The sequence below is a fragment of the Zonotrichia leucophrys genome, unplaced genomic scaffold (assembly GCF_028769735.1).
Source record: "Zonotrichia leucophrys gambelii isolate GWCS_2022_RI unplaced genomic scaffold, RI_Zleu_2.0 Scaffold_124_135276, whole genome shotgun sequence".
Lineage (NCBI taxonomy): Eukaryota > Metazoa > Chordata > Aves > Passeriformes > Passerellidae > Zonotrichia > Zonotrichia leucophrys.
Genome location: NW_026992329.1, coordinates 27,717 through 53,868, shown reverse-complemented (window position 1 = coordinate 53,868; position 26,152 = coordinate 27,717). Strand labels below are relative to the sequence as shown.

Below are 26,152 nucleotides of genomic sequence, written 5' to 3'. Positions count from 1 at the left end.
GCTGTCGTCACCCTGGTGCCACCACCCGGTGCCACCACCCACTGCCACCCTCTCATCACCCTGGTGCCACCGCCAGGTGCCACCACCCGGTGCCACCATCTGGTGCCACCCCCTCATCACCCTGGTGCCACCACCCCGTGCCGCCACCCAGTGCCACCACCAGGTGCCACCAGCCGCTGTTGTCACCCTGGTGCCACCACCCAGTGCCACCACCCGCTGCCACCCTCTCATCACCCTGGTGCCACCGCCAGGTGCCACCACCCGGTGCCACCATCTGGTGCCACCCCCTCATCACCCTGGTGCCACCACCCGGTGCCACCACCCAGTGCCACCACCCGGTGCCACCAGGCGCTGTCACCCCCCCGCGATCCTCAGCAGCCCCACGAAGTTCCCCTCGCGCTCCTCCTGCTCCAGCTGCCACCCGCCCATGTCCCCAACGCTGTCCCCAACGCTGTCCCCAACGCTGTCCCCGACCATCTCGAGGCTCAGGGTGTCCCCGGGCCACAGCTGTGCCACCGCCTGTGCCAGCGCTGACCGCTGGCGGTGGCCGCCGGCCGCGGGGGACAGGGACAGGGACACGGCCAGCAGCGGCCGCGGGGACGCCGAGCGGCGCAGCCGCAGGGTGACAGAGCCTTGGGGACAGCTGGCGGCGGCGCAGGTGACACCCAGCTGGCCGTAGAGCAGGTACAGCCCCCCCGATGTCACCCGCAGCGATGTCCCCGAGGGGTCCGGCCCGATGTCACCGCTCTGGAAAACGCCCTGGACGCCGTCGCGGTAATGCCAGCGCGGGGACGGGGACAGCGAGCCTGGGGACAGAGGGACAGCGGTCAGGGGGACATGGGGACATTGGGGACAATGGGGACATTGGGGACAGAGAGCCTGGGGACAGAGGGACAGCAGTCAGGGGGACATTGGGGACATTGGGGACATCAGGGGACAGCGAGCCTGGGGACAGAGGGACAGCGGTCAGGGGGACATGGGGACATTGGGGACAATGGGGACATCAGGGGACAGAGAGCCTGGGGACAGAGGGACAGCAGTCAGGGGGACATGGGGACATCAGGGGACAGAGAGCCTGGGGACAAAGGGGACACAGGTCAGGGGGACATTGGGGACATTGGGGACATTGGGGACATCAGGGGATAGAGGGGACAGCGTTCAGGGGGACATTGGGGACATCAAGGACAATGGGGACAGCGAGCCTGGGGACAGAGGGACAGCGGTCAGGGGGACATTGCGGACATCAGGGACAATGGGGACATCAGGGGACAGCGAGCCTGGGGACAGAGGGACAGCAGTCAGGGGGACATGGGGACATCAGGGGACAGTGGGGACATCAGGGGACAGCGAGCCTGGGGACAGAGGGACAGCGGTCAGGGGGACATTGCGGACATCAGGGGACAATGGGGACATTGGGGACAGAGAGCCTGGGGACAGAGGGACAGCAGTCAGGGGGACATGGGGACATCAGGGGACAGCAGGGGACATCAGGGGATAGAGGGGACAGCGGTCAGGGGGACATTGGGGACATCAGGGACAATGGGGACATCAGGGGACAGAGAGCCTGGGGACAGAGGGACAGCAGTCAGGGGGGCATTGGGGACATCAGGGACAATGGGGACAGTGGGGACATCAGGGGACAGGGAGCCTGGGGACAGAGGGGACACAGGTCAGGGGGACATTGGGACATTGGGGACAGTGGGGACATTGGGGACAGAGAGCCTGGGGACAGAGGGACATGGAGTCAGGGGGACATGGGGACATTGGGGACAGCAGGGGACAGAGGGGACAGCCTGGGGACAGAGGGACAGCGGTCAGGGGGACATTGGGGACACTGGGGACAATGGGGACATCAGGGGACAGAGAGCCTGGGGACAGAGGGACAGGGGTCAGGGGGGCATTGGGGACAGTGGGGACAGCGGGGACAGTGGGGACAGTGGGGACATGGGGACATTGGGGACAGATGGGACAGAGGGGACAGTGTCAGGGGGACATTGGGGACAATGGGGATATCAGGGGACATCAGGGAACAGTGGGAACAGTGGGGACAGTGAGCCTGGGGACAGAGGGGACACGGGGTCAGGGGGACACTGGGGACATTGGGGACAGAGGGGACACAGGTCAGGGGGACATGGGGACATTGGGGACAGCAGGGGACAGAGGGGACAGTGGGGACATTGGAGACAGCGAGCCTGGGGACAGCGGGGTCAGGGGGACATTGGGGACATTGGGGACATCAGGGGGACACTGGGGACATTGGGGACAGGGGGACAGCGATCAGGGGGACACGGATACATTGGGGACAGGGGGACATGGGGACAGCAGTCAGGGGGGACACTGGGGACACTGGGGACATTGGGACAGAGGGGACAGGGACAGCAAGCCTGGGGACAGGGGGACAGCGGTCAGGGGGACATCAGGGGACGCTGGGGACAGGGGGACAGGGGTGACATTGGGGACAGTGGTCAGAGGGGTCAGTGGGGACACAGGGGTCAGTGGTCGGGGGGACAGGAGGACAAGGGGACACAGGGGACACTGGGTGGGGTTGGGGACAGAGGGGACAAGGGGTGGGGTGGGGGACATTCTGTGACACCCTGGGGACACTCCGGGACACCTTGGGGACATTCCATGACACCCTGGGCACAATGACACTCCGGAGACACTCTGTGACACTGTGGGGACAATGACACTGTGGGGACACTCCATGACACCTTGGGGACAATGACATCCTGGGGACAATGACACCGTGGGGACAGCAGCTCCGTGACGCCGGCTGTGCCACCCCCGGATGTGGCGGGAGAGGTGACACTGAGGAGGTGACACGGGGGAGGGGACATCGGGAGGTGACATCGGGAGGTGACACTTCCTCTGCGAGGAGCCCGGGTGACAATTTCGATATGACTGCGGTGGGGGGAGGGGAGGTGACATCAGGGACAGGAGGGGACACTGAGGACATTGGGGACGTTGGGGACATCGGGGGACACTGGGGACATTGAGGGACATCAGGGGACATTGAGGGACATCAGGGGACAGCAGGGACATCGGGGGACAGGAGCAGATAGGAAGGGACAGGAGGGGACATCAAGGGACATTGGGGACCGGAGGGGACATTGGGGACATCGGGGACAAGAGGGGACAGTAAAGGTCAGTAGGGGACTGAGGAGGACATGAGGCAACAGCAGGGGACAGGAGGTGACACAGGTGACACAGGTGACACAGGTGACATTCAGGACTTACCGGGGCTGAGCAGGATGTGGGCAGCGGTGGCAGCCTGAGGGGACAGGAGGGGACAACGTCAGCACCAGGGTCCCCAATGTCCCCAAGGTGTCCCCAGTGTGTCCCCAAGGTGTCCCCAAGGTGTCCCCAGGGTGTCCCCAATGTCCCCAATGTCCCCTCAATGTCACCAATGTCCCCAAGGTGTCCCCAAGGTGTCCTCAGTGTCCCCAATGTCCCCAAGAAGGGAAGGTGGGAAACACAGACGGACACCCTGGACAGACGGACACCTGGACAGACGGACAAAGCCCTGGGCAAGGAGGACGGGCAGACGGGCAGACGGACAGACGCCTGGACGGACAGCTGGACGCACAGCCAGATGGACGGACAGACGGGCAGCTGGACAGACGGACAGCCAGGCTGGTCACTGGACACACGGACGGACGGATGCCTGGATGGACGGACAAACGGACCCCTGGGCAGACACCTGGACGGACAGACAAGCAGACGCTTGGACAGACGGACACCTGGGCAGGTGGACCCCCCCCAGAGGGACGGACAGACGGACAGAGAGCAGGCAGACAAATGGATGGACAGAGGGATGGACACCGGGACACACGGACACATGGGCAACCGGACAGCCGGACACCCGGGCAAGCAAAGAGCAGGACAGACGGACACCTGGACAAACGGACACTGGGACAAACGGACAGCTGGACAATCAAACAGCAGGACAGACGGACACCTGGACAAACAGGTACCAGGACAAATGGACACCTGGACAAACGGACACCAGGACAAATGGTCATCTGGGACAAATGGACACCGAGACAAACGGACATCAGGACAAACAGACACTGGGACAAACGGACACCGGGACAGACAGACACCTGGACTAGCAGACACCAGGAAAAACACCCAGACAACCGCAAAACCGGACACCTGGACACCTGGACAAACGGACACCGGGACAAATGGACACTGGGACAAACAGGTACCAGGACAAACGGACACCAGGACTAGCAGACACCTGGACAAACAGACACTGGGACAAACGGACACCAGGATGAACACCCAGACAACTGGACACCAGGGTACCGGGACAAACGGACACTGGGACAAACGGACACCTGGACAAATGGACACCAGGATAACTGGATAACCAGACACTGGGACAAACGGACATCAGGACAAACAGACACTGGGAGAAAAGGACACTGAGACAAATGGACACCTGGACTAGCAGACACCAGGACTGGCACGTGGACAAACGGACACGGGGACACCACTGGGACAAACGGACACTGGGATAAAAGGACCCCAGGAGACCTGGACAAACAGACACCTGGATCAACAGGTACCTGGACAAATGGACACCTGGACAAATGGACACCTGGGCAAACAGTTACCAGGATCAACACCTGAACAACAGGATGCCTGGATGGACAACCAGACACCTGGACAAATGGACACCAGGACCAACGGACACTGGGACAAACGGACACTAGTACAAACAGACAGTGGGACAAATGGACACCAGGACCAGGAAAAACACCAGGACAGCTGGAAAACCGGACACCTGGACACCAGGACAAACGGACACCTGGAGACCTGGACAAATGGACACCTGGACAAATGGACACCTGGACAAACGGACACCTGGACAAACGGACACCGGTACTCCTGGCCCCCAGGACACCCCGACCCCAGGACAAGCGGCCACCCCGCCCTCAGGATGGGCAGACGGACAGACCGACGGCCGGACGGACAGAAGGAAGGACGGACGGACGGACAGACCCCTCCCCCCCGTGCCCACCTTCACCGGGGGCGGCCCCCGGAGCGCGGCCACGGCGGCGGCGGCGGCGGCTCCGAGCGCGGCCAGGGCGGCGATGGCGGCGAGCGCCGGGAGCAGGAACCGGCACCGGCACCGGGGATGGGAGCGGGGATCCAGGGGCTGCTCCGGGTCACGGGCCCGGTCCCGGTTCTTTTCCCGGTTCTGGTCCCAGTTTTGGTGCCGGTTCATGTCCCAGTTCTGCTCTAGGTCCCGGTTCATGTCCCGGTCTCTGTTCATGTCCCGGTTCTGGTCCCGGACCCAGTTCTGGCTCTGGTGCGGGTTCTGGTCCCAGTTCCGGTCCCGATTCTGGTCCCAGTTCTGGTGCCCGTTCATGTCCCGGTTCGTGTCCCACATCCGGTCCCGGTTCCGGTCCCAGTTGTGATGCCCGTTCTGGTCCCAGTTCTGGCTCTGGTGCGGGTTCTGGCTCCAGTTCTGGTGCCCGTTCTGGTCCCGGTTCATGTCCCGGTCCTGGTGCCGGTTCTGGTGCCCGTTCTGGTCCCGGTTCACGTCCCCGTTCTGGTTCCATTCCCGGTTCCTGTCCCGCTCCTGGTGCCATTCCCGGTCCCGATCCCGGTCCCAGTCCCGGTTCATGTCCCGCTCCTGGTGCCCGTCCTGGTGCCAGCCCCGGTTCTGGTCCCGGTCCCGGTTCGGGTCCCGGTTCGGGTCCGGGCAGAGGCACCGGCAGGGCCGCGCGGGATTCTCGGGCTCGGCGAGCGGCGACATCGCGGCGACATCGGCGACAGAGCGGAGCGGGGCCGCCTTTAACGGGACAGGAACGGGGAGGGGACACGGGGACAGCGGGGAGGGGACAGAGGTGACATCAGGGAATGCACCGGGGACAGCGGGGAGGGGACAGCGGTGACAGTGGGGAGGGGACAGAGGTGACATCAGGGAATGCACCGGGGACAGCGGGGAGGGGACACGGGGACATCGGGGAGGGGACAGAGGTGACATCAGGGAATGCACCGGGGATGTCGGGGAGGGGGCGGCGACAGCGGGGAGGGGACATCGGGGAGGGGACAGGGGCAACAACGGGGAGGGGACATGGCGACAGTGGGAAGGGACAGCGGAGAGGGGACAGCGGTGACATCAGGGAAGGGAACTGGAACATCGGGGAGGGCACCGGGGAGGGGACCAGGGATGGGACACGGGGACAGTGGGAGGTGACAGCGGAGAGGGGACGCGGTGACATCAGGGAATGCCCCGGGGATGTCGGGGAGGGAACTGGAACAGCGGGGAGGGGACAACGGGGACATCAGGGAGGGGGCTGGAACTTCGGGGAGGGGACAGCGGAGAGAGGGCGGTGACATCTGGGAAGGGACAGTGGTGACATCAGGGAATGCACCGGGGGTGTCGGAGAGGGAACTGGAACAGAGGGGAGGGGACGGTGACATCGGGGAGGGGACAGCGGGGACATCAGGGAGCCGGACACGGGGAGGGGGCGGTGACAGCGGAGAAGGGACCGGGGACATCAGGGAGGGGACGGAGACATTGGGGAGGGGTCTGGAACATCAGGGAGGGGACAGCGGGGACATCGGGGAGGGGGCGGCGACAGCGGGGAAGGGACAGCGGTGACATCAGGGAATGCCCCGGGGATGTCGGGGAGGGGACTGGAACAACGGGGAGGGGACAGCGGGGACATCAGGGAGTGGGCGGCGACATCAGGGAAGGGACAGGGACAGCATGGAGGGGGACATGGGGAGGGGACACGGTGACATCGGGGAATGCACCGGGGACATCGGGGAGGGGACTGGAACAGCGGGGAAGGGACAGTGGGGAGGGGACAGAGGTGACATCGGGGAGGGGACAGAGGTGACATCGGGAAGGGGACAGAGGTGACATCGGGGAGCGGGACACGGGAGGGGGCGGTGACAGCGGAGAAGGGACGGTGACATGAAGGAAAGGGACAGCGGGGAGGCGACATCGGAGAAAGGACTGGGGACATCGGGGAGGGGACACGGTGACATCAGGGAATGCACCGGGGACGTCGGGGAGGGGACTGGAACAACGGGGAGGGGACAGCGGAGAGAGGGCGGTGACATCAGGGAGCGGGACACGGGGAGGGGACCGGGAAGGTGACATCAGGGAATGTCCCGGCGACAGCGGGGAGGGGACCAGGCAAGGGACGGTGACATCAGGGAAGGGACCAGGGACATTGGGGAGGGGACACGGGGACATCGGGGAGCGGGACATGGGGAGGGTCCGTGGTGCCACCGGTGCCACCTGTCCCCATTGTCCTCCATCCTCCCTGTCCCACCTGTGGCCACCACGGGGTCAGCGGTGTCACACAGGGGTGACCCTGGTGACACCCAATGTCCCCCTCGTTCCTCCTGTCCCACCAGTGCCACCGGCGTCACCTGTCACCGGCGGAGGTGACATCGGGGGATGCACCGGGGACACCGGGGAGGGGTTGGGGACACCACGGAGGGCACAATGACACCGAGGGGGGGACACTGCGAAGGGGTTGGGGACACTGGAGAGGGGACAATGACACCGGGGAGGGGACCGGGAAGGGGTTGGGGACACCAGGAAGGGGTTGGGGACACTGGAGAAGGGACAATGACACCGGGGAGGGGACAATGACTCTGGGGAGGGGACTGGGAAAGGGGTTGGGGACACCGAGAAGGGGTTGGGGGACACCGAGAAGGGGACAATGACATCGAGGGGACACCGGGAAGGGATTGGGGACACCAGGGAGAGGTTGGGGACACTTTGGGGTGACCCCTCGGGGACAACGGCGACACCAGCGAGGGACAAAGCCAACCCAGGGGGTGGCACCGGTGACAAAAAGCGACACCGGGGGCGGGGACAGAGGAAGCGGCGACACCGTGGGTGGCGGGAGGGGGAGGGGAGGTTTTGGGGACCCTCCCGGCCGTGACGTCACGGATGGGAATTGTCCCCCAGTGTCCCCAAATGTCCCCAAGTGTCGCCCGCGGGGGTTTCCTGTGGGGATGGAAATTTGGGACCTCTCGGGGTTTTTTTGGGGAGGGAAAAAGGAGATTTGGGAGGGGAGGGGAGAGATGGGGATACCCTTGGAGGGGGAGGGACACCCCAAAAAAATGGAATCCCTAAAAAAACCCCAAATCCCCCACAAAAAACCCTAAAATGGGACCCCAAAAACCCCAAATCATCCCCCAAAAACCAAAACTCCCAAAAAACCACGAACTCCATAAAATGGGAATCCCAAAACCCCCCAAACTCCTCCCAAAAAAACGCAAACCACCCCAAAAATGAGATTCCAAAAAAACCCCAAATCCCCCAAAATGGGACCCCAACAAAACACCAAAAATCCCCCAAAACCCCAAAATCCCCCAAATATGGGACTCCAAAAAACCCCAAAAAACCCAAAGTCCCCCCAAATAACCCCAAACGCCCCCCAAACCCCAAATCACCCCAAAATGGGACCCCCAAAACCCCCAAACTCCCCCAAAATGGGTCCCCCAAAAAAACCTCAAACCCCCAAAAATGGGACCCCCCAAAAAATACAAAATTCCCGCCAAAACCCCCGAAACTCCCCCCAAAAATGGGACACCCAAAAAATCCAACGCCCCCAGAATGGAACCTCAAAAAACCCCAAACACTCCCCAAAAAATGAAATCTCTAAAAAAACCCAAAATCCCTAAAAAAACCCCTAAAATGGGATCCCAAAAACCCCAAATTCCCCCAAAAAAATGGGACCTCAAAAAAAAAAAAATCCCAACCCCTCCAAGAAAATCCCAAATCATCCCAAAATGGGGCCTACAGAAAAACCCAAAATGGAACCCCAAAACCCCCCCAAATTCCGTAAAATGAGACCCCAAAAAACCCCAAATCCCCCCAAAATGGGACCCCAAAAAACCCCAAACTCTTCCCAAAAAAACCCGAATTCATAAAATGAGACCCCCCAAAAAAACCCAAATCACCCCAAAAATTGGACCCCCCCTAAACCCAACCCCCCCAAAAATCCCCCAAATGCCCCAAAATAGGACCCTCAAAAAACCCCCAAACCCTCAAAATGGGACTCCCAAAAACCCCAAAAATGGGACCCCAAAAAACCCCAAATGCTCCCCGAAAAAATCTCAAATTCCCCCAAAATGGAACCAAAAAAAACCCACAAATCCCCCAAAAAAGGGACACCCAAAAAAAACCCAAACGCCCCCAAAATGGGACCCCCCAAAAACCCAAACCCTCCCCAAAACCCCAAATTCCCCCCAAAATGGGACCCCCACAAAAAACTGCAAACTCCCCCAAAATGGGACCTCAAAAAAAACCCAAATCCCACCAAAATAGGATCCCCAAAAAACCCCAAACCCCCAAAAAATCCAAAATTCCGCCAAAATGGGATCCCCCAAAAAACCCAAACGCCCCCTAAAAAAACCCCAAATTCCCTCAAAATGGGATACCCCCAAAACCCCAAACCGCCCCAAATAGAACCCCCAAAAATCCCCAAACTCCTCCCAAAAAACCCCAAATCACCTCAAAAAATGGGACCCCAAAAAAACATCAAATCCCCCCAAAACCCCCCAAACTTCCCCAAAATTAGAACCTCAAAAAACCCCAAAATCCCCCTAAAATGGGACCCCCCAAAAAACGCCAGCCCTCTCCAAAAAAGCCTCAAATCCCCCAAAATGCGATCCCCCAAAAAACCCCAAATTCCCCCCCAAACCCCTGAAATTTCCCCCAAAAATGGGACGTCCCAAAAACCCCAACTCTCCCCAAAAAACCCTCAAATCTCCTCAAAATGAGACCCCAAAAAAACCCCAAATCCCCACAAAAAACCCAAAAAAACCCTAAAATAGGACCCCCTAAAAAAATCTAGAAAGGGACCCCAGAAAAAACCCAAATGCACCCAAATGGGATCCCCAAAAAAACTCAAACCCCCACAAAAAAACCCAAAAAAACTCAAACGGGACCACAAAAAAAAAACCAAACATCCCAAAAAAACCCCAAATTCTCCCCGAAAACCCACAAACGCCATAAAATGGGACTCCCAAAAACCCCAAACCCCGCCAAAAAACCCCAAAATTGGACAAAACCCCCAAAAAACCCAACAGGCCCCCAAAATGGGACTCCCAAAAATCTCCAAATCCTCCCCAAAATGGGACCCCAAAATCCACAAACCCCTCAAAATGGGACCCCAAAAAAACCCCAAAATGGGATCCCCATAAAACCCCAAATTCCCCCCAAAAAACCCCAAATTCCCCCCAAACCTGGGCCCCCAAAATCCCCAACCCTCCCCCCCAAAAAACCTCAAATCCCCCAAAAAATGGACCCCCAAAAACCCCAAACTCCTCCCAAAACGGAACCCCAAAAAAACCCAAAATAGGACCCAAAAAAACCCCAAAAAACCCCAAAATGGGACCCAAAAAAACCCAAAATGGCACCCAAAAAAACCCCAAAAAAACCCAAAATGGGACCCAAAAAAACCCCAAATCCCCCAAAATGGGACCTACAAAAAGCCCCCAAAATGAATCCCCCCAAAAACCCCAAAATTCCTTTAAATGGGACCCCCAACCCCCCCAAAACAGGACCCCCCAAAAACCCCAAACTCCTCCCCAAAAAACCCCAAATCCCCCTAAATTGGTGCCCCAAGAAAGTTCAAATCCCCCCCAAAAAACCCCCAAAAACCCCAAAATTCACCCCAAAATGGGACCCCCAACCCCCAAAACGGGACCCCAAAAAGAGCCCAACACCCCCCCAAAAAACCCTAAAAAAACCCAAAATGGGACCCACAAAAAAACCCCAAACCCCCCAGAAAACCCCAAATGCACCCAAAATGGAACCCCCAAAAAATCCCAAAATAACCCGAAAAACCCCCAAATTCCCCAAAAATCCAAAAAGGGACCCCCAAAAAACCCACAAACCCTATAAATTGGCCGCCCCCAAAAAACCTCAAATCCCCCCCAAAAACCTCAAATCCCCCCCAAATGAGACCCCTCCAAAAAACACCAAAATTTTCCCAAATGGGACCCCCAAAAACCCCCAAATTCCCTAAAATGGGACCCCCAAAATTAGAGCCCCCTCCTCAAATAGGAAACCTTTAAAGTTTAATTTACGTTAGTTTAATTTCAATATTTTATTTTATTTTATTTTATTTTATTTTATTTTATTTTATTTTATTTTATTTTATTTTATTTTATTTTATTTTATTTTATTTCATTTCATTTCATTTCATTTCATTTCATTTCATTTTATATTTTATTTTTATTCCCCTCCTTGTCCCCCCAATTGGTGCTCCCAAGGGGGCGTGGCCTCCTCACCAAACCACGCCCCTTCCTATTTCACCCCGCCCACTCCCCGCCCCTCACCATTAACCCCGCCCTCTTTCCCAGCTCACCAATCACCGCCCCTCACCCTTAACCGCGCCCTCTTTCCCAACCCACCAATCATCGCGCCGCGCCTTGGGCGCGTTCCCATGACATCATCGCGCCAACCCGGAAGCGCGGCGGGCGCGAAGCGCCGTGAAGGGGGCGGGAAGAAAGGCCGTGCGCGCGTCACGTGACCGCGAGGGGGCGTGCGGATTGGGCGGGGCCGGCAGGTGTGGGCGGGGCCGCGGCGCGCGCGGCGTTTCTGGGATCGGCAGGTGAGGGGACGGGTGGGGGGGGAGGGGACAGCGGGGGGGGTTTGGGGACATTTGGGGACATTTGGGGGGGCTGGGGACACCTGAGGGGGTTGTGGGACTTTTGAGAGACCTGAGAGAGGGGTCCGGGACATTGGGGGGGTCCTGGGGGGTTTTGGGGCACTTGGGGACACCTGGGGGTGGTTTGGGGACATTTGAGAGGATTTGGGGACACTTGGGGACATCGGGGACGCCTGGGGACACTGGACGGGAGTTTGGGGACACCTGAACACACCAGGAGGAGGTCCCGGCCATTGGGGGGGCCTTGGGGACAAAGGTGACAATCGGGAACTGGGGTGGCTTTGGGGACAGAGGGGACAATGTGGGATTGGGGTGGCCTTGGGGACAAAGGTGACAATCAGAGATTGGGGTGGCCCTGGCGACGATGGGGGACCAGGGTGGCTTTGGGGACAGAGGGGACAATCAGGGACCAAGGTGGCCTTGGGGATAGAGGTGACAACGTGGGATTGAGGTGGCTTTGGGGACAAGATGGCTTTGGGGACAAAGGTGACAATCGGAGATCAGAGTGGCCTTGGGGACAATCAGGGACCAGGGTGGCCTTGGGGACAAAGGTGACAAAACCTCAAAACCGCCAGGACTGAGCTCCATTATCCCCTCAGTGTCCCCTCATTGTCCCCTCAGTGTCCCCTCAGTGTCCCCTCATTGTCCCCTCATTGTCCCCTCAATGTCCCCTCAGTGTCCCCTCATGTCCCCTCATTGTTCCTTCCCTGTCCCCTCATTGTCCCCTCATGCCCCTCAATGTCCCCTCATTGTCCCCTCAGTGTCCCCTCATTGTCCCCTCATTGTCCCCTCAGTGTCCCCTCATGTCCCCCCATTGTCCCCTCATTGTCCCCCCATTGTCCCCTCAGTGTCCCCTCAATGTCCCCTCAGTGTCCCCCATTGTCCCCTCCCTGTCCCCTCAGTGTCCCCTCAGTGTCCCCTCAGTGTCCCCTCAGTGTCCCCTCATGTCCCCTCATGTCCCCCATTGTCCCCTCATTGTCCCCTCAATGTCCCCTCAGTGTCCCCTCATTGTCCCCTCATTGTCCCCTCAGTGTCCCCTCAGTGTCCCCCCATTGTCCCCTCAATGTCCCCCATTGTCCCCTCAATGTCCCCCACTGTCCCCTCAGTGTCCCTCATGTCCCCCCAGTGTCCCCCATGTCCCCTCAGTGTCCCCCATTGTCCCCCATGTCCCCATTGTCCCCTCATTGTCCCCTTAATGTCCCTCAGTCCCCTCATGTACCCCATGACCCTCATTGTCCCCCCATGCCCCAATGTCCCTCATGACCACTCTCGGTCCCAGTGTCCTCCGTCCCTTCCCACAGTACCGACCCAGAATTCCAATGGAATTTTCACCCCAAAATTCGGAAATTTCACCCAAAATTCGGAAATTTCGCCCCAAAATTTGAAATTTTCACCCCAAACTTGGAGATTTTTGCCCCAAAATTGGGGTTTTGGGACCCAAATTTGAGGATTTTTAACCCAAATTTGGATTTTTTTGCTCCAAACTTGGAGATTTTTGCCCCAAAATTGGGGTTTTGGGACCCAAATTTGAGGATTTTTAACCCAAATTTGGATTTTTTTGCTCCAAAATTTGGGATTTTTGCTTAAAATTTAGGAATCTCGCATCAAAATTTGGGGATTTTTGCTCCAAATTTGGAATTTTAGACCCAGAGTTTGAGACTTGCACCCCAAATTTGAGGATTTTTGGGTAAATTTGGAAATTGTGGATCCCAAAATTGGGGATTTTTGCTCCAAATTTGGAATTTTAGACCCAGAGTTTGAGACTTGCACCCCAAATTTGAGGATTTTTGGTTAAAATTGGAAATTTTGGAACCCAAACCTGGGGGATTTTTTGCCTCAAAATTGGGGAATTCCACCCCAAATTTGAGGGGTTTTGATGAAACTTGGGGGTTTTTTAACCCCAAAATTTGGAAAATTTGTTTCAAAATTTGCGATTTTTGCTCCAAAATTTGGGATTTTCACATCAAAATTGGGGATTTTTGCTCAAAAACTTGGGGTTTTCATTCCACATTTGGGGATTTTTGCCTCAAAATTGGGAATTTTCACTCCAAATTGGGGGGTTTTGCAACAAAATTTGAGGATTTTTGCCAGAAAATCAGGATTTTTTTCCTCAAAATTTGGGATTTTGCCCTAAAATTCAGGATTATTGCTCCAAAATTTGGGAATTTCACCCCAAATTTTGGGATTTTTTTCCCCAAATTTGAGAAATGTTGCCCCAAATTTTGGGGGGTTTTGCTCAAAATTGGAGATTTTCACCACAAATTTGGGGATTTTTGCTAAAAATTTGGGATTTTCACCCAAAATTTGGATTTTTTTGCCCCAGTTTGGGAATTCCAGGAATGTTTGGGGGAGGGGCCAAAGTTCGTTAGGGGTAATTAAGGCGACGCTGATTATGCAAATGAGCCGTGTGATTATGCCTGTGTATGCAAATGAACCCTGGTTATGCAAATGAGTGTGGGTGGAGGAATCCAGATAAACCGGGACTGGTTAAACCGGCTCCAATTAACCCAGAGCTTAATTAATCCAGTCTGATTAATTAAACTGGGTTCAGTTAATCCAGAGTTTAATTAACCCAGTCTGATTAATTAGAGTTTAATTAATCCAGTCTGATTAATTAAAGTGGGTTCAGTTAATCCAGAGCTTAATTAATCCAGTCTGATTAATTAAACTGGGTTCAGTTAATCCAGAGCTTAATTAATCCAGTCTGATTAATTAAACTGGGTTCAGTTAACCCAGAGTTTAATTAATCCAGTCTGATTAATTAAACTGGGTTCAGTTAACCCAGAGCTTAATTAATCCAGTCTGATTAATTAAACTGGGTTCAGTTAACCCAGAGCTTAATTAATCCAGTCTGATTAATTAAACTGGGTTCAGTTAACCCAGAGTTTAATTAGTCCAGTCTGATTAATTAAAGTGGGTTCAATTAATCCAGAGTTTGATTAATCCAAAATAATTAATTAAATGGGGTTCAATTAATTCCTGGTCATTCCTGGTGTCACCAGGGGTTCCTGGTGTCCCACAGGTGGCACCAGGGGGACACTGGGGACAGGTGGCACCAATGCCACCACTGACCCCATGGTGACCCCGTGGTGACACAGGTGGCACAGGGGACATTGGGGACAGGTGGCACTGGTGGCACCACTGACCTCATGGTGACCCCATGGTGACCCCATGGTGACACAGGTGGCACAGGGGTCATGGGGACAGGTGGCACTGGTGGCACAGGGGTTACAGGGACAGGTGGCACAGGTGGCACAGGGGACATGGGGACAGGTGGCATGGAGGACACTGGGGACAGGTGGCACCCATGTCACCGCTGATGCCATGGTGGCCCCATGGTGACACAGGTGGGACAGGGGACATGGGGACAGGTGGCACCAATGCCACCACTGACCTCGTGGTGACCCCATGGTGACTTCATGGTGACACAGGTGGCACAGGGGTCATGGGGACAGGTGGCACTGGTGGCACCACTGACCTCATGGTGACACAGGTGGCACAGGGGTCATGGGGACAGGTGGCACTGGTGGCACAGAGGACACTGGGCACAGGTGGCACCGGTGTCACCACTGACCCCATGGTGACTCCATGGTGACACAGGTGGGACAGGGGTTACAGGGACAGGTGGCACCACTGTCACCGCTGACCCCGTGGTGGCCCCATGGTGACACAGGTGGGACAGGGGTCATGGGGACAGGTGGCACTGGTGGCACAGAGGACACTGGGGACAGGTGGCACAGGTGGCACCACTGACCTCGTGGTGACCCCATGGTGACTTCATGGTGACACAGGTGGCACAGGGGTCATGGGGACAGGTGGCATGGAGGACACTGGGGACAGGTGGCATTGGTGCCACCACTGACCTCGTGGTGACACAGGTGGCACAGGGGTTACAGGGACAGGTGGCACTGGTGGCATGGAGGACACTGGGGACAGGTGGCACCAATGCCACCACTGACCTCATGGTGACACAGGTGGCACAGGGGACATGGGGACAGGTGGCACTGGTGGCACAGAGGACACTGGGGACAGGTGGCATTGGTGCCACCACTGACCTCGTGGTGACCCCATGGTGACGCAGGTGGGACAGGGGACATTGGGGACAGGTGGCACCAATGCCACCACTGACCTCGTGGTGACACAGGTGGCACAGGGGACATGGGGACAGGTGGCACAGGTGGCACAGAGGACACTGGGCACAGGTGGCACCAATGTCACCACTGACCCCATGGTGGCCCCATGGTGACACAGGTGGGACAGGGGACATGGGGACAGGTGGCACTGGTGGCACCACTGACCTCATGGTGACCCCATGGTGACACAGGTGGGACAGGGGACATGGGGACAGGTGGCACCAATGCCACCACTGACCATGTGGTGACCCCATGGTGACTTCAAGGTGACACAGGTGGGACAGGGGTCATGGGGACAGGTGGCACTGGTGGCACAGAGGACACTGGGGACAGGTGGCACAGGTGGCACCACTGACCTCGTGGTGACCCCATGGTGACACAGGTGGGACAGGGGACATGGGGACAGGTGGCACCAATGCCACCACTGACCTCGTGGTGGCCCCATGGTGACGCAGGTGGGACAGGGGTCATGGGGACAGGTGGCACAGGTGGCATGGAGGACACTGGGGACAGGTGGCACCAATGCCACCACTGACCTCGTGGTGACCCCGTGGTGACACAGGTGGGACAGGGGTTACAGGGACAGGTGGCACTGGTGACATGGAGGACACTGGGGACAGGTGGCACCAATGCCACCACTGACTCCCTGGTGACCCCATGGTGACACAGGTGGGACAGGGGTCATGGGGACAGGTGGCACGGAGGACACTGGGGACAGGTGGCACCAATGCCACCGCTGACCCCATGGTGGCCCCATGGGCTCAGGTGGCACCAATGCCACCACTGACCTCGTGGTGGCCCCATGGTGACTTCATGGTGACACAGGTGGCACAGGGGTCATGGGGACAGGTGGCACTGGTGGCACAGAGGACACTGGGGACAGGTGGCACCGGTGTCACCACTGACCCCGTGGTGGCCCCATGGTGACCTCGAGGTGTCCCCGTTGTTTTGCAGCTCCTGCCATGGATTTGGTGACCGTCCTGGTGGCCTTGGTGGCCTTGGTGGCCGTGGTCGTGCTGGTGGTGGCCCAGCGCCTCGGGCTGCTCTACCGCCTGCGCCACAAGGTCTGGGGACATCGGGGACATGGGGACATTGGGGACATCGGGGACATCGGGAGCTGGGAGGACACTGGGGACACTGGGGGTGTTGGGGACACTGGGAGGATTGGAGATGTTGGGGATGTTGGGGACACCAGGGTGTGGGGGGAGGTTGGAAATGTTGGGGACATTGAGGGGACATTGGGGAATGGAGGACATTGGGGACATTGTGGGGACACTGGGGATGTTGGGGACATTGGGAGGATTGGAGATGTTGGGGACATTGGGGACATTGAGGGGACATTGGGGCTGGGAGGGCGTTGGGGACGGGGGGGACATTGTGGGGACATTGGGGACACTTGAGGTTGTGGGGACACCAGGAGCTGGGGGGATGCTGGAGATGTTGGGGACATTGTGGGGACACTGGGGGGACATTGAGGGATTGGGAGCCGGGGGGACACTGGGGACACTGGGGGCATTGTAGGATATGGGGACATTGAGGGACATTGGGGACATTGAGGGGACATTGCGGGGAATGGGGGACATTGGGGATGGGAGGGACATTGTGGGGACATTGGGGACACCAGGAGCTGGGGGAATGTTGGAGATGTTGGGGACATTGTGGGGACACTGGGGGGACATTGAGGGGATTGGGAGCCGGGGGGACATTGGGGACATTGAGGGGACATTGGGGACATTGGGGACGGGGGGGACATTGTGGGGACATTGGGGACACTTGAGGTTGTGGGGACACCAGGAGCTGGGGGAATGTTGGAGATGTTGGGGACATTGGGGACTGGGAGGACATTGGGGACATTATAGGATACGGGGACATTGGGACACTTTGGGGACATTGGGGACACCACGGGCTGGGAGGACATTGGGGACATTGTGAGGACATGGGGACATTGGGGAATATGGGACATTGGGGACTGGGGGGACACTGGGGACATTGAGGGGACATTGAGGACATTGGGGACACCAGGAGCTGGGGGGACGTTGGAGATGTTGGGGACATTGTGGGGACACTGGGGGGACACTGGGGGGACATTGCAGGGACATTGGGGACATTGAGGACATTGGGGAGGACATTGAGGGCTGGGGGGACATTGGGGACAGGTGACACTGCAGGGACATTGGGGACATTGAGGACATTGGGGAGGACATTGAGGGCTGGGGGGACATTGGGGACAGGTGACACTGGTGGGATGGAGAACCTTGAGGACAGGTGACACTGGTGGGACCGGTGGAACAAGGGGGACATTGGGGACAGGTGTCTTTGGTGTCACCCCTGACCCTGTGGTGACCCCATGGTGACCACAGGTGGGACAGGGGAGATGGACACAGGTGACACCGGTGGGATGGAGAACACTGGGGACAGGTGACACTGGTGGGATGGAGAACATTGGGGACAGGTGACAGCAGTGTCACCACTGACCCCATGGTGACCACAGGTGGGACAGGGGAGATGGGCACAGGTGACACCAATGGGATGGAGAACATTGAGGACAGGTGACACCAGTGGGATGGAGGACACTGAGCTCAGCTGTCCCCTTGGTGTCCCCTTGGTGTCCCCTCGGTGTCCCCAGGTGGACCCTGGTGGCATGGAGAACACTGAGAACCTTGGGCGCAGGTGACACCAATGGGATGGAGAACATTGAGGACAGGTGACACAGAGGACACCGCTCTCACCTGTCCCTCGGTGTCCCCTCAGTGTCCCCAGGTGGACACTGGTGGCATGGAGAACACTGAGAACCTTGGGCGCAGGTGACACCAATGGGATGGAGAACATTGGGTGCAGGTGACACAGAGGACACCGCTCTCACCTGTCCCTCGGTGTCCCCAGGTGGACCCTGGTGGCATGGAGAACACTGAGAACATTGGGGACAGGTGACACTGGTGGGGTGGAGAACATTGGGTGCAGGTGACACCAATGGGATGGAGAACGTTGAGGACAGGTGACACCAGTGGGGTGGAGGACACTGAGCTCAGCTGTCCCTCGGTGTCCCCAGGTGGACACGGGTGGGATGGAGAACACTGAGAACATTGAGGACAGGTGGACACTGCTGGGATGGAGGACACCGCTCTCAGCTGTCCCCTCGGTGTCCCCTCGGTGTCCCCGTGGTGTCCCCAGGTGGACACTGGTGGCACAGAGGATACTGAGAACATTGAGGACAGGTGACACTGGTGGCACAGAGGACACCGCTCTCACCTGTCCCCTTGGTGTCCCCTCGGTGTCCCCAGGTGGACACTGGTGGGATGGAGAACACTGAGAACATTGAGGACAGGTGACACTGGTGGGGTGGAGAACATTGGGTGCAGGTGACACCAATGGGATGGAGAACATTGAGGACAGGTGACACTGGTGGGGTGGAGGACACCGCTCTCACCTGTCCCCTCGGTGTCCCCTCGGTGTCCCCAGGTGGACACTGGTGGCATGGAGAACACTGAGAACATTGAGGACAGGTGGACACTGGTGGCACAGAGGACACCGCTCTCACCTGTCCCCTTGGTGTCCCCTCGGTGTCCCCAGGTGGACACTGGTGGACACTGGTGGCCCAGAGGACACCGCTCTCACCTGTCCCCATGTCCCCGTGGTGTCCCCGTGGTGTCCCCAAGTGGACACTGGTGGGATGGAGAACACTGAGCTCAGCTGTCCCCATGTTCCCTCATGTCCCCGCGGTGTCCCCAGGTGGACACTGGTGGCCCAGAGGACACCGCTCTCACCTGTCCCCATGTCCCCGTGGTGTCCCCAGGTGACACTGGTGGCCCAGAGGACACTGAGGACAGGTGGACACTGGTGGCCCAGAGGACACCGCTCTCATCTGTCCCCTCGGTGTCCCCAGGTGGACACTGGTGGCCCAGAGGACACTGCTCTCACCTGTCCCCTCGGTGTCCCCTCGGTGTCCCCAGGTGGACCCTGGTGGCATGGAGAACACTGAGAACATTGAGGACAGGTGACACTGGTGGCCCAGAGGACACCGCTCTCACCTGTCCCCATGTCCCCGTGGTGTCCCCAGGTGGACACTGGTGGCCCAGAGGACACCGCTCTCACCTGTCCCCATGTCCCCGTGGTGTCCCCAGGTGGACACTGGTGGCCCAGAGGACACCGCTCTCACCTGTCCCCATGTCCCCGCGGTGTCCCCAGGTGGACACTGGTGGCCCAGAGGACACCGCTCTCACCTGTCCCCTTGGTGTCCCCGCGGTGTCCCCAGGTGACACTGGTGGCCCAGAGGACACCGCTCTCACCTGTCCCCATGTCCCCTTGGTGTCCCCTCGGTGTCCCCAGGTGGACACTGGTGGCCCAGAGGACACCGCTCTCACCTGTCCCCATGTCCCCGCGGTGTCCCCAGGTGGACACTGGTGGACACTGGTGGCCCAGAGGACACCGCTCTCACCTGTCCCCATGTCCCCGCGGTGTCCCCGTGGTGTCCCCAAGTGGACACTGGTGGCCCAGAGGACACCACTCTCACCCTTCCCTCGGTGTCCCCTCGGTGTCCCCAGGTGGACACTGGTGGCCCAGAGGACCCCGCTCTCACCTGTCCCCATGTCCCCTCATGTCCCCTCATGTCCCCAGGTGGACACGGCCAGTCCCCGGCACGGCGGTGAGCTGGTGGCCGCGGTGCTGCGGGCGCACGGCGTGCGGTTCCTGTTCACGCTGCCCGGGGGCCACATCTCGCCCGTGCTGGTGGCCTGCGAGAAGATCGGCATCCGCGTGGTGGACACGCGCCACGAGGCCACCGCCGTCTTCGCCGCCGACGCCGTCTCGCGCATCTCGGGTCAGCACCGGCGGCGCCGCGTCACCCACTGTCCCCAAGGGAGGGAGGTGGCCCCGTGGATGACATCTCCAGGGGGTTTGGGGTGTCCCAGAACATCTCCAGAGGGTTTGGGGGTGTCCCAGAACATCTCCAGGGGGTTTGAGGTGTCCCAGAGCATCTCCAGAGGGTTTGGGGTGTCCCAGAACATCTCCAGAGGGTTTGGGGTGTCCCAAAACATCTCCAGGGGGTTTTGGGGTGTCCCAGAACATCTCCAGGGGGTTTTGGGGGTGTCCTAAAACATCTCCAGAGGGTTTGGGGGTGTCCCAGAACATCTCCAGAGGGTTTTGAGGTGTCCCAGAACATCTCCAGGGGGTTTTGGGGTGTCCCAGAACATCTCCAGATGGTTTTGGGGTGTCTCACTTTGGTGGGTTCTGGGTGACTTCAGAGGGTTCCAAGAGTTTGGGGTGTCCAGGGTGGCTTTGTCCCCATTTCTCCCTGTTTGTCCCCAAGGGAGGGAGGTGGCCCCATGGACGACATCTCCAGGGGGTTTGGGGTGTCCCAGAACATCTCCAGAGGGTTTGGGGTGTCCCAAAACATCTCCAGAGGGTTTTGAGGTGTCCCAAAACATCTCCAGAAGGTTTTAGGGTGTCCCAGAACATCTCCAGAGGGTTTGGGGTGTCCCAGAACATCTCCAGGGGGTTTTGGGGTGTCCCAGAACATCTCCAGAGGGTTTGGGGTGTCCCAAAACATCTCCAGAGGGTTTGGGGTGTCCTAAAACATCTCCAGAGGGTTTGGGGTGTCCCAGAACATCTCCAGAGGGTTTGGGGTGTCTCACATTGGTGGGTCCTGGGTGATCTGAGAAGGTTCCAAGACTTTGGGGTGTCCAGGGTGGCATTTGTCCCCATTTGTCCCTGTTTGTCCCCAAGGGATGGAGGTGGCCCCATGGATGACATCTCCAGAAGGTTTTGGGGTGTCCCAGAGCATCTCCAGAGGGTTTTGGGGTGTCCCAAAACATCTCCAGAGGGTTTGGGGTGTCCATCTTTGGTGGGTCTTGGGTGACGTAAGAGGCTTCAAGGACTTTGGGAGGTCCAGGGTGGCATTTGTCACTTATGTCCCCAAGAGTTGGAGGTGGCCTCATGGCCAACATCTCCAGAAGGTTTTAGGGTGTCCCAGAACATCTCCAGGGGGTTTTGGGGTGTCTCACTTTGGTGGGTTCTGGGTGACTTCAGAGGGTTCCAAGAGTTTGGGGTGTCCAGGGTGGCTTTGTCCCTGTTTGTCCCCAAGGGTTGAGGTGGCCCCATAGCCAACATCTCCAGAGGGTTTGGGGTGTCCCAAAACATCTCCAGAGGGTTTGGGGTGTCCCAGAACATCTCCAGAGGGTTCTGGGGTGTCCCAGAACATCTCCAGGGGGTTTGGGGGTCTCACATTGGTGGGTCCTGGGTGATCTGAGAAGGTTCCAAGACTTCGGGGTGTCCAGGGTGGCATTTGTCCCCATTTGTCCCTGTTTGTCCCTGTTTGTCCCCATTTGTCCCCATCTGTCCCCAAGGGATGGAGGTGGCCCCATGGACGACATCTCCAGAGGGTTTTGGGGTGTCCCAGAACATCTCCAGAGGGTTTGGGGGTGTCCCAGAACATCTCCAGAGGGTTTGGGGTGTCCCAGAACATCTCCAGAGGGTTTGGGGTGTCCCAGAACATCTCCAGAGGGTTTGGGGGTGTCCCAGAACATCTCCAGAGGGTTTGGGGTGTCCCAGAACATCTCCAGGGGGTTTGGGGTGTCTCACTTTGGTGGGTTCTGGGTGACTTCAGAGGGTTCCAAGAGTTTGGGATGTCCAGGGTGGCTTTGTCCCCATTTGTCCCTGTTTGTCCCCAAGGGAGGGAGGTGGCCCCATGAACGACATCTCCAGAGGGTTTTGGGGTGAACCAGAACATCTCCAGAGGGTTTTGGGGTGTCCCAGAACATCTCCAGAGGGTTTGGGGTGTCCCAGAACATCTCCAGGGGGGTTTGGGGTGTCCATCCTTGGTGGGTCTTGGGTGACCTAAGAGGCTTCAAGGACTTTGGGAGGTCCAGGGTGGCATTTGTCACTTATGTCCCCAAGAGTTGGAGGTGGCCTCATGGCCAACATCTCCAGAAGGTTTTAGGGTGTCACAGAACATCTCCAGAGAGTTCTGGGGTGTCCCAAAACATTTCCAGGGGGTTTGGGGTGTCCCAGAACATCTCCAGGGGGTTTGGGGGTCTCACATTGGTGGGTTCTGGGTGATCTGAGAGGGTTCCAAGAGTGGGATGTCCAGGGTGGGTTGTCCCCATTTCTCCCTGTTTGTCCCCAAGGGATGGAGGTGGCTCCATGAACGACATCTCCAGAGGGTTTGGGGTGTCCCAGAACATCTCCAGGAGGTTTGGGGGTGTCCTAAAACATCTCCAGAGGGTTTTGGGGTGTCCCAGAGCATCTCCAGAGGGTTTTGGGGTGTCCCAGAACATCTCCAGGGGGTTTTGGGGTGTCCTAAAACATCTCCAGAGGGTTTGGGGTGTCCCAGAACATCTCCAGAGGGTTTGGGGTGTCCCAAAACATCTCCAGAGGGTTTGGGGGTGTCACTTTGGTGGGTTCTGGGTGACTTGAGAGGGTTCCAAGACTTTGGGATGTCCAGGGTGGCTTTGTCCCCATTTGTCCCCAAGAATTGAAGGTGGCACAGGGAGGTGGCCCCATGTCCAGCATCTCCAGAGGGTTTGGGGTGTCTCACATTGGTGGGTCCTGGGTGACCTGAGAAGGTCATCCCCAGGGATGTCCAGGGTGGCTTTGTCCCCATTTGTCCCCATTGTCCCCAAGGGTTGAGGTGGCCCCATGGCCAACATCTCCAGGGGGTTTTGGGGTGTCCCGCTCTGAGGCCATCTGTCCATCTTGGGGCCACCTTGGTGCCATTTTAGAGCCACCTTGGTGCCACCCTAGAGCCATCTTGGTGCCACCATGATGTCACCTTGACGCCATCTTGGGACCCCATACGTGCCACCATGGAGCCAATGTGATGCCACCTTGTTGCCCCTCTGGTGCCACCTTTTTGCCACCTTGGAGCCATCTTGATGCCACCTTGGTGCCACCATGGAGCCAATGTGGTGCCACCTTGGAGCCATCTTGGTTCCACCTTGGAGCCATCTTGGTGCCATCTTGATGTCACCTTGGTGCCATCTTGGTGCCGCTTTGGTGCCATCTTGAGGCCATCTTGAGGCCACCATGATGTCACCTTGGTGCCACCATGGAGCCATCTTGGTGCCATCTTGATGTCATCTTGGCGCCACCTTGGTACCATCTTGATGCCATCTTGGTGCCACGTTGGCTCCATCTTGAGGCCATCTTGGTGCCACCTTGGCGGCATCTTGGACCCATCTTGATGTTATCTTGGTGCCGCCATGGAGCCAATATGATGCCATCTTGGAGCCATCTTGGTGCCATCTTGGCTCCATCTTGAGGCCATCTTGAGGCCACCATGATGTCACCTTGGTGCCACCTTGGTACCATCTTGATGTCATCTTGGTGCCACCTTGGCTCCATCTTGAGGCCATCTTGGTGCCATCTTGGCAGCATCTTGGTGCCACCATGGAGCCATCTTGGTGCCATCTTGATGTCACCTTGGTGCCACCTTGGCTTCACCTTGACGCCACCTTGGTGCCATCTTGAGGCCACCATGATGCCACCTTGGTGCTACCATGGAGCCATCTTGGTACCATCTTGATGTCACCTTGGTGCCACTTTGGCTTCACCTTGATGCCATCTTGGTGCCATCTTGGTGCCACCTTGGCTCCATCTTGAGGCCATCTTGAGGCCACCATGATGTCGCCTTGGTGCCACCATGGAGCCATCTTGGTGCCACTTTGGCTTCATCTTGAGGCCATCTTGGTGCCACCTTGGTGCCATCTTGGTGCCACCTTGAGGCCACCTTGAGGCCACCTTGGTGCCACCCTGGAGCCATCTCGGTGCCCGGTGGTGCCCGGTGGTGCCAGCCTGGTGTCCCGCAGGGCGCATCGGGGTGGCGGCGGTGACGGCGGGGCCCGGGGTCACCAACGCGCTCACGGCCGTCAAGAACGCGCAGCTGGCGGAGTCCCCGCTGCTGCTGCTGGGGGGCGCCGCTGCCAGCCTGCAGAAGGTGGGCACCCCATGCCCGTGCCAGTCCCCAATGCCCGAATTCCCAAATTCCCAAATTCCTGAATTCCCAAATTCCCGGTGCCAATCCTGCATTCCCGAATGCCCGTGCCAATCCCGAATTCCCGGTGCCAATCCCGAATGCCCGAATTCCCAAATTCCCGGTGCCCATTCCCGAATTCCTGAATTCCCAAATTCCCAAATTCCCGGTGCCCATTCCCAAATTCCCGATGCCCATTCCCGAATTCCTGAATTCCCAAATTCCTGAATTCCTGAATTCCCAAATTCCCGATGCCCATTCCCCAGTTCCTGAATTCCCAAATTCCTGAATTCCCAAATTCCCCATGCCCATTCCCAAATTCCCAGTGCCAATCCCAAATTCCCGATGCCAATCCCAAATTTTTAATGCCCATTCCCAAATTTCCGATGCCAATCCCAAATTTTTAATGCCCATTCCCAAATTCCTGAATTCCCAAATTCCCTTTGCCCATTCCCAAATTCCCGGTGCTGTTTCGGAGTCCGCCACCCTGCAGAAGGTGGGCACCCGAATTCCCAGTGCCATTCCCGAATTCCCAAATTCCTGAATTCCTGAATTCCCGAATTCCCAATGCCCATTCCCAAATTCCCTTTGCCCATTCCCCAGTTCCTGAATTCCCAAATCCCCCATGCCCATTCCCAAATTTCCGATGCCAATCCCAAATTTTTAATGCCCATTCCCAAATTCCTGAATTCCCGAATTTCCGATGCCCATTCCCAAATTCCCAAATTCCCTTTGCCCATTCCCAAATTCCTGAATTCCCAAATTCCCGATGCCCATTCCCAAATTTCCGATGCCAATCCCAAATTTTTATTGCCCATTCCTGAGTTTTCGATGCCCATTCCCAAATTTCCTTTGCCCGTTCCCCCATTCCTGAATTCCCAAACTCCCGATGCCCATTCCCAAATTTTTGATGCCCATTCCTGAATTTTCAATGCCCGTTCCCAATTATTTTATTTCCATTCCCAAATTTTCGATGCCATTCCCAAATTCCCAGTTTCCCGAGGCCATTCCCAATTTCCCAAATCCCCGAATTCCTGAATTCTAAATGCCCATTCCCAAATTCCCTTTGCCCATTCCCGAGTTCCTGAGTTCCTGAATTCCCAAATTCCCGATGCCCATCCCAAATTCCCAATGCCATTCCCAAATTTTTGATGCCCGTTCCCAAATTCCTGATGCCATTTTGGAATTCCCAGTGCCAATCCCAAATTCCCGATGCCATTCCCGAATTCCCAAATTCCTGAATTCCCAAATTTCCGATGCCCATTCCCAAATTCCCAATTCCATTTCCCAGTTCCTTTTCCCATTCCCAAATTCCTGATGCCATGCCCAAATTTTCGATGCCATTCCCAAATTCCTGATGCCATTTTGGAATTCTTGGTGCCATTCCC

The 26,152-nt window shown here is 57.7% G+C and overlaps 2 protein-coding genes across 2 annotated transcripts in view; one reads left to right on the top strand and one right to left on the bottom strand.

Moving 5' to 3' along the window:
* Positions 1-240: 240 nt before the first annotated feature.
* On the bottom strand, positions 241-6,016 carry LOC135460909 (uncharacterized). The gene is made up of 3 exons (XM_064737877.1): positions 5,030-6,016; positions 3,238-3,271; positions 241-806 (listed from the first exon to the last, which is right to left on the bottom strand). The coding sequence occupies exons 1-3, from the start codon at positions 5,999-6,001 to the stop codon at positions 355-357; spliced, it is 1,458 nt and encodes a 485-aa protein (XP_064593947.1). The 5' UTR covers positions 6,002-6,016; the 3' UTR covers positions 241-354.
* An 869-nt stretch (positions 6,017-6,885) lies between these two features.
* The window catches only part of LOC135460908 (2-hydroxyacyl-CoA lyase 2-like), a gene marked incomplete at its 3' end in the record, with an annotated part of 46,980 nt that continues 27,713 nt past the window's right edge, over positions 6,886-26,152 (top strand). The window contains exons 1-4 of the mRNA XM_064737876.1: positions 6,886-7,007; positions 16,754-16,863; positions 20,414-20,615; positions 24,601-24,728. Coding sequence (XP_064593946.1) covers positions 6,941-7,007; positions 16,754-16,863; positions 20,414-20,615; positions 24,601-24,728 — 507 coding nt within the window. The remainder of the gene's footprint in view (positions 7,008-16,753; positions 16,864-20,413; positions 20,616-24,600; positions 24,729-26,152) is intronic.